Source organism: Antedon mediterranea, chromosome 8, assembly GCF_964355755.1.
Source record: "Antedon mediterranea chromosome 8, ecAntMedi1.1, whole genome shotgun sequence".
In the NCBI taxonomy this organism is placed as follows: domain Eukaryota; kingdom Metazoa; phylum Echinodermata; class Crinoidea; order Comatulida; family Antedonidae; genus Antedon; species Antedon mediterranea.
Window position 1 is genome coordinate 9,240,651 of NC_092677.1, and position 8,772 is coordinate 9,249,422.

At 34.6% G+C, this 8,772-nt stretch overlaps 1 protein-coding gene across 1 annotated transcript; it reads right to left on the reverse strand.

Moving 5' to 3' along the window:
• Nucleotides 1-75: 75 nt before the first annotated feature.
• LOC140056571 (alanine--tRNA ligase, cytoplasmic-like) lies at nucleotides 76-8,650 on the reverse strand. Its single transcript, XM_072101987.1, has 18 exons — nucleotides 8,622-8,650; nucleotides 7,842-8,212; nucleotides 7,350-7,495; nucleotides 7,059-7,250; nucleotides 6,775-6,919; nucleotides 6,533-6,678; nucleotides 6,095-6,203; nucleotides 5,717-5,870; nucleotides 5,214-5,483; nucleotides 4,481-4,650; nucleotides 3,806-3,931; nucleotides 3,287-3,424; nucleotides 2,960-3,100; nucleotides 2,660-2,772; nucleotides 2,197-2,431; nucleotides 1,967-2,086; nucleotides 1,161-1,361; nucleotides 76-701 (listed from the first exon to the last, which is right to left on the reverse strand). The coding sequence occupies exons 2-18, from the start codon at nucleotides 8,181-8,183 to the stop codon at nucleotides 525-527; spliced, it is 2,925 nt and encodes a 974-aa protein (XP_071958088.1). The 5' UTR covers nucleotides 8,184-8,212; nucleotides 8,622-8,650; the 3' UTR covers nucleotides 76-524.
• Nucleotides 8,651-8,772: the final 122 nt, after the last annotated feature.

The window sequence follows — 8,772 nt, forward strand, 5'->3', positions numbered from 1 at the left end:
ATCCACCTATGCTTACAAATAAAATGTTTAGGCTTTCGAGACAATATTCAAAGATAAAACAAATGTATAGTCATTGCCACTAGAATCTGTTTATTATTTGTCGCATTTTTCACAAATTACAAACAAAAACCAATTTAATATTTTAAGACAATGTACTTAAAGTACTTGCGTTTTTTAGTATATACGGTACAATTATTTTAGTTAATTCGGCCAATTTTATGCCATTAATATTTTAATATATTTGGTCAACTAATTTGCTTATTACATAATCATGATGTAATGAGTCAAATGTATTTAATTTTCTTTTCTTCGTATTTCTATCTTATTTTTCACAGACTTGAATAAATGAATTAAAAATAAAGTAGATAAGATAAAAGTGTAATGTATGCAACTCTTTCTATTCAATTAGATTGTATAGTATTTGAAAGTTGTACTAAGCAATAATAACATAAATAATAAAACAATATTTTAATAAAAAAGTTTCAATCATATAAAAGTCCAATAATATGTCAGAATGATTATCATCAATTTTTAAGTTTAAGATTCGCGAATTCTGTAGCCATCTTTAAAACTTGATCTATTGCTTCGATCTTGTCGCCGACTGCTTGAGCAGACCCGTCTTTCCCGCCACCTTTACCACCGATTACATCCGAAACATGTTTCACCCATTCATTAGCTTTTAATCCTTTACTAATTGTGCTCTAAAAAAAGAGAGATTAAATAATAAATAAATAAATTTTAATGAAAGCCTAAAAAAAGTTATCTCATTTAAACTTCATTTTTTAGTTTTAGAGATCTTAAGCAATAGGCTAACAAAAGTTTGTTAGCTTTACATTATTCAGATTATATGGATTAGGCCCCCAACAGCAAACCACAGCAACTAGTGAAGCGTCTACCATCAACATATTCTTCCGAAAGATGTACTGGGATCTTTAAAGTGCACACAAGCAAGATGTGTACACATATCGACCTCCACTTTTAAGTCCTTATCTGTGAACAATTGTTCTACCACCAGAACATGGTTGAGGAGAGCCCTTAACATGTGCCAAATGTATGGCTACTATGGTTTGCAGTACCCCTGCCCTAACGGCCACTCGACTCGACGCGGGTATGGTATTGCAGAACAAAACAGTACAGTATTACAAAATAATAAAACATACCTTTGGAACTTGGGCAAGACATAATATTTTACTATTTTCCTTGTCAACACTAACAAACATTGCTGGCGTTTCCTTGGCACCCTTCTGATACTCTTTTAGAGCGCCATCTAGAGCTTTGTTGTTTGCTTCTACGTCGAGTTGGACAACAAGATATGGTTTGTCTTTGGAGTCTTCAACTAATTTTTTAGCTTCGTCTTTTCCCTTTAAAATAATTTCAAATCATTCCAATATTCAATTTGTAGTTGTCGGAAAAATTTAGTGTATATCAAAAAATATTTCTTTTAATTCTCTAGACTAGATGGTAAAATGTGGGACATTTTGGACAAAGCTTAGTTTTGGGAGAGCTACCAGTTTTCAGGCTTAGGCTTAAGTGTGTAGCTTAGGCCTAGCCTAGATTCTTAATTTTCTAAATGAAGGCTGGCGACCTAGTGATAAGACCCAGGCCAACCTGTATATTTAAGGCTTTATTTAAAATAACAAATAAAAACGAATAATTCACAATTTGCAAATATAATTTTACTGAAATTCACTTTACTACATTCTCAAAAAATCATGGCGAGATCATTCTCTGGCATGATTTTGGTAAACTTATGATATCATACTTCCACTGATACTTAATGTCAAAAGAGGGAACGCCATAATGCCACTGAACAAGGCTCAGATTTGCCAGTTGAGGTGCCAGTTGCCTACAGCATATCATAAAAATGACGTAATAGGGTAGCAGTAGACAGGAACATCTAAAAGTCCCTATTGTTAAATGGAAGGCGAGTATAAATTAGGTGTACCCACAATGCACCAGTACTTACTTTTTGTATAAGAGCTGCCTTTCTTGCCTTATCAAGGTCATCAAGAATCTTTTTAAGATCGGCCAGTTTTTGTCGCATCTCATCTTTGCTCCATTGTGAAATTGTTGCTATGTTTAAATCCTGCACGCAACAAAAGTAGTTGTAATAAAATAAGTAAATACATAATTTAATTTTGTTAATTTTGTATCCAATAAAAATTTATATTGAATATGGTGTACAATTGCACTCACGTTTCCAATATCCACAATTAGTTTTGTGAGTTCTTTCTTTGTGTAAGCACCAGTTTTTTCATTTTCTTTGATCGTTATACCAAGCTTGTCAATCTGTGAATCAAGACCTGCGGCACGTTTCACTGCTTTTTCACCTTCTTCACCGGTTACGGCCACGATCCTACGAATACCCTTGGCTATGGCTTCTTCAGTGGAGATGACAAACTGACCAATGTCTCCAGCATTCTTAACATGTCTGTAAAACAGATTTTTCTGTTTACTTTAAAGGTTAGGTATACTGCTGTATGTATTTCGGTCTGGGTATGTATAAAGGGTCTTTTTAACAGAAACCAACAAATTATAAATTTTGAGTTAATCTTTGCATTACATGGGTATATAAAGGTCAAAGGTTGCCATTTCCCTTTGGTGGAGGAAGTTAAATAAATCTTTAATTTACGGTTAAATCGCTCAAAGGTTAACGTACGTTCCACCGCAAAACTCAACAGATGTTAATGTTCCTGCTGGATTGTCCGGGTCTTCCACAAGAGTTTCCACAGGAATACCGATGGAAAGAACACGTACTGGGTCTGGATATACCTGAACAACAATACCAATAATTAAATAACAAAATATCACTAACTGGGCTCTTATATCTTATCTTAACTTATTTTAATAAAAGATTATCCACATATCTCATCAAAATCTGTATATTAAAAATATATATTTACTCATATTTATGTGTAGTGTGTTAGACGAAAATTCTGTGTAATCAATAGGACCTTACCTCATCAAAGACTGCTCTCAGGCCTTGAATAGCTTTGGCAAGAGCCAGGGGAACATTCTTATCGTAAACAGTCTCTCGTTTTTTAATTATTTCATTTGCAATCTGTTCTGCTTCCTTTATCTGAGCTGTAGTCATTGCACCCTTGAAAGAAAGGTTCATATAAGGTAATAAAAACATACAAAAAAGGTTTAAAAAATATAGAGCATAGGATATAATTTTTTAAATGTATGTACATTGGTATTCTTGTTTTTCTATCTTTTGACTTCGAAGTTTGAATTTGATCTACACCTTGTCTATGCTGGTCACACATGTTTTGGTTCGTCTTACCTTAGCAGAGAAGTCAAATCGTAGCCGATCTGGAGCTACCAAAGACCCTCTTTGATCCGCCTCACCGAGCACTTTCCTGAGGGCAAAGTTCAGGACGTGTGTAGCAGTATGGTTGCTCATAACAGGCCTTCTACGAATCTAAATACAAAACAAAATCTTCAATTTGAATACAATAGAACCTCTATTGAAGGAATACCTTTTAGAAATGACAAAGTGGGTTGGTCATAGTGTTAGTTTTGTCTTCACTATCAAACTAGTTTGACAAATATGGTAGTGATATGCCCAAATATGGTAGTGATATGCCCAAATATGGTAGTGATATGCCCAAATATGGTAGTGATATGCCCAACCATGGTAGTGATATGACATCACTGTGTCCTCGTAATAAGGTTTGAATTTGTCACAAAGGAGGGGTTTTACTGTATAACCATAAGACTCTGAATATACGCATTGACACTACGAAGTGTTTGGTGTCAATTTGTAAATTTTAATTATAGATTAAAATAATTTCTCATATACCTCATCTATCATAAGTTTAAATTTATCTCCAACTTTGATTCCGTCACCGTCAACAGCAGATACTTTTCCAACATGTAGTACATAACCACCTTTTACTTGAACATTAGTGACACGAAATTCTACATTCTGTAAAAAATTAATTATATCAGATATCATATTTACTGTAAGTCATAGATTAGCCATCTAATTGACATAAAACATAGCAATTTTACCTACCTAACAAGAATTATCTAAAAATGTATACCATCTATGCTAGAGTGCACCTTTTATTAATTTTAACTTAAATAATATATAGTACAGTTGTTAAAGGCCAACTCAGACAGCATCGTACCAAAAGAAATGTCTTGACTCGTCAGGCTATCTGAGTTGTCTTGAGATAGCGACGGATGTAGTTTTGATGTCGCTGGGAGAACATTAAACATGTTTAACTTTCTCCGGACAAGACGACTTGTCGTGCCTCGTCGCTGCCTGGGTTGACCATAAGACTCTTTTGGTTCTTTTGTGTTTTTTTATGGATGGATAAATCAGAAATAAAAGAAATTGAATTGAAAAAATTGCAAGAAATTTCCAAAAGAAACGTAAGAAATGTAGTTAGGAATAATATATTAACCATTCCTAAATTGCCATATTTGACTTGTTTTTTTTTGTTATTTAAAAGTAAAATAAACAACTTACAACATTTCCTTCCTTCTCCATGAATCCTTCATCATAGATCTGACCTCCTTGCTCTGCATAGAAACAAGTCTGGTCCAACAGCACACCACACTCATCACCATTATCAACCTTCTCTACAAACCGTTTGTCTTTTCGGATTGCTATAACAGTTCCTACTGTAGACTCAAAATCTGCACATAAAGATATAATAAAAGCACTAAGAAACTAATTGAAGTACTTAGCAATATATATCAGGGAAAACTATATTTGGAGAGAGATGGCTCACTACTTGATATTTCAGTTCATTTTAAAATAATACATAGGCTATTTAATATCTCATATGGAAGATACAGATATATATATTTTAATATAAGCTTTTTTGAAGTGACCAATTTATCAAATTTTCTGAAAATCAATAGGCATGTTCTGTAATATACCAATTAACACTTAAACATTCAAGACGATAACAAATTGTGGACGCTATCGTACTAACAAACAAATCAAGTAATACAATCTTACACAACACAATAAAAAACAAATGGATGCTACAAGAAATCTAAAGTCAAATAAGCTGAAAAGCAATGTTATGGGCAATCATGTTATTATGGACAACCGGAATGCTTTAAGCCTGAAGTTATATCTGCACTTTGTGTATCACCTTTCAAATAAAGATTGAAGACACTTTCACAAGTACACTCTGAAAACTAGACCAGTCATAAACTAACTATGAGTGCTATATCACAATCACACTCACTGTAAAATCCATTGTCTCTAGTGTAGTTATATTTAAGTAGATCATTCGTTGGAGGGACCTTTCTCTTTTCCTTCAGTTCATCAATAGCATAAACATCCAAGCCGATAGTATCGTCCACTCCAGATCCCTTCCCTTGGGATTTCAATTGAGCAGCTTTCTTCTCCGTGTTGTACTCTTTCTGATCAACAGACATTCCTTTCTCTTCCACCATTAATTCCGTCAAATCCGGAGGGAAACCGTACGTGTCGTATAATAACCATGCGGCCTTGCCTGATAGTGGACAAAAGTTATACAACATTTTTACAAAAATTGGTAACATGACTTTTTACTATACACTTGTCAGCTTTATAATGTAATTTTTTGAAAGAATTTTTTACAATACTTAATCATTTGTCCATTTTATAATATACAGTAGTTATTATTTAAGGTTTGCTAATAAAGATTTTCAAATAAATACATTAATCATATCTGAACTGTCACCATATTCACAATAATGAACTAACCTGGGAAAACCTTAGTAGAATCCCCTAATTTGTTAATGGTACGCTCCAGAACTTTCCTGCCTCTATTGAGTGTCTTAAGGAACTGTGCCTCCTCATCATTGATAATGTCCATTACCATCTGTGGATCTTTTCTAACCTCTGGAAATGCATCTCCCTAAAAAACATATCATTGAATACTATTACACTGGACAGTATCTGCTTTTAAGGTTTTTATGCTTGTATTACGGATTCCTGCTGGCACTGGCAAAATCCAATTCAAGTATATGATATAAAACACTTGGGGTCATTGGTTCAAATCCTGTTGAAAGTCATTCAGGTTATACTCTTTTGTGAATAGGAATTATTACTTAACAATAGGAATTACTACTTAGTACTTACCAATACTTGCACAACAACTGGAATGAGCGTTGCAAATTTGCCAGGACTGGCGCCAAGCTTTTCTGTGATGTACCTTACACCTCTTCTAAGAACCCTCTTTAAAACATATCTAAAAATATTTTTCAAAAACTATGTTGAGAAATTCTCAATTTTAAAATAATCATATACAGAAACAGTAGAAAATGACACCTCAAGCCACAACAAAGTTTCTCTCTAAAAGGGGTGTCTCCTAAATAGGGGTTGGTAGCAGTATTAGGACATATAATGTTCCTTATTTGTTTCACATGCAAATGTGCCCTTAAAATGGGTGCTATTAAATAGAAATGCCCAAAGGGGTTGGGATTTTACTGTAGTTACATTCCATTAGAAGCCAATGTAGAAATTACAAAGAGCGAATGTGAATTGAATTCTTTAAATGATGTAAAAATAATTCCTTACCCTCTTCCAACATTGTCTGGTCTGCCACCATCTGAAAATGCAATGGTCAGTGTCCTGGCATGGTCAGCAACCACACGGTATGCCATGTCGAGTCCGTCCACGTCATCCTTACCAACCTTTCCAGTGTATGGCCTTGCACCAGATGCCTGCAAAAGAAATACATACGAAGAATTCTGGAATTGATAGGCAAACATCTAAACCACAACACCAGAATTAAACATTCAATTCTACATTGTACTTACAGTTTGAATGGCATCAAATAAAGGCACAAAGAGATCAGTATCGTAATTAGAAGTCTTTCCTTGAATGACGGAGGCTATCCTCTCCAGCCCCATTCCGGTGTCAACTGATTTCTGAGGCAGGGGTTTCAGGACCGTAGCACTCTCTCTGAGAAAGCAAAGAAGATAAACGTATGTCGTTTGCAAGTAAAAATACATATGAGCAGAGTGCCACATATCTAATGGAGACGCCTTAGCTTCAGTGATGGACGGAGACAGAATCACAGAAGAAACAAGTAATTACACACCTGTTAAATTGAATAAACACAAGGTTCCACAACTCTAAAACATCTGGGTCATCCATGTTGACCAGATGAGTAGCATTTCGTCCACCAATGCGGTCAAAGTGGATCTCTGTGCATGGCCCGCAAGGACCGGTGTCACCCATCTCCCAGAAATTATCTTGCATGCCAAATGGTAGAACACGATCTTCTGGAATTCTGTAATTGATAAATACATTTTTAAAAGGTCTTCATGTTGTTGCTCCAGTGACCTAGTTTAATATGCAGTAAGACATCCTTCTGGTATGTCATGCTTACCCAAGATCTATCCAGATCTGTCTACAATCTAAGTCAGGCTCCAGACTTGCTTCTTCAAATCCTCCAAAATAAGTGACATACAGTCGATCCTTAGGCAATTTGTAAACATTGGTCATCAAATCCCACGCCATTGCACATGCTTCTTTCTAGATGGTTAAACAAATAAATTACAGTGTTGTAATAATATATCATTGTAATGTATCATTCTAGTTATTTGTATTTTTAGGAATGCTTGGTTCAGTCATTGTGATTTTAGCCTCCAATTATATGTTCATTGTGATAAGATATTCTAGTTTATCACCTGAATTGTGTTACTGTTCAGTTTTATAGACATTTTACAATAATATATGGTCAAACTAAACTTTAAATTTCTAGTCTATGTTCTCTGTGTTTTGTTTTTACTAAATCTTAAATTAAAAATAAAGAAAATTGGTAATATGGGAAATTAAACAAAGAATAAAAGAATTGTAAAATCTGTAAATGATCACTAACTTTAAAGTAATCGCCAAAAGACCAATTGCCCAACATTTCAAAAAATGTATGATGATACACGTCTTTTCCTACGTCATCCAGATCGTTATGCTTTCCGCCGGCGCGAATGCACTTCTGCGAGTTAACGGCACGCTTTAATTTCCCCATGTCACTGTTTGGGTCAACAGTGCCGAGAAATATTGGTTTGTATTGATTCATGCCAGCATTGGCAAATAGAAGGGTGGGGTCGTCCATTGGGATGGTGGACGATGAGTGAACATATTTGTGGTCGAGTGTTCCATGCTTCTTGAAGTAGTCAAAGAACATCTCACGGACTTGAGCAGATGTTAGACTTGAATCCATGATGCTTTTGTATTTCTGAATCGATAAACCTAAAAATCATAAATTTTAAAAAATGAAAATAATATTAATTATTAAATTATTATTAAAACAATTAAAAATATGTTTACTTGATACAACACTTCTACAAGATAGAGAAACCTTAAATATGGCACAAGTGATTTTGCTTGGAAGGCCAAGGTGAGGAGGTGACCTTCCCTAGACCTAGTCCGTGTAGAGAGCCTAGTTAGGTTAGTACAGGACCGTTAGTACTAGCTAGCTAGCTAGCATTGGGTTTGGGCCTAGAAAATGTATTCTAACTTTTCTTTATTTATTACTTACAAAAAGTAAATTTAAATCAATCTGCTGGGCCTATGCATTTTATTGATAATGTAATATGCGTTAAAAATAAAACCTGATAAATAGAAAGCGGAATTATCGTACAAAATACTGTAGCCTTACCTACGAATTAGTCACAACGGTAATCCCCTTGTGAATTGTACTCTGATTTCATCAGCAACGTGTTTTTGTATTGAAAACCAGAATGACGTAACCGAAGTGAAATGTATAGCTATTGACACGACGGTTCTGTATTTTCAAAAAAGGTATGCAC

What these genes read in the sequence shown, in the direction of transcription:
- LOC140056571 (XM_072101987.1), bottom strand. Translation starts at nt 8,183, where the DNA reads ATGGATTCAAGTCTAACATCTGCTCAAGTCCGTGAGATGTTCTTTGAC. An exon ending in TAGAGACAATGGATTTTACA is followed by an intron (nt 4,651 to 5,213) that starts GTGAGTGTGATT and finishes CTTTATGTGCAG; the next exon opens with ATTTTGAGTCTACAGTAGGA. An exon ending in GTCTTGCCCAAGTTCCAAAG is followed by an intron (nt 702 to 1,160) that starts GTATGTTTTATT and finishes CTCTTTTTTTAG; the next exon opens with AGCACAATTAGTAAAGGATT.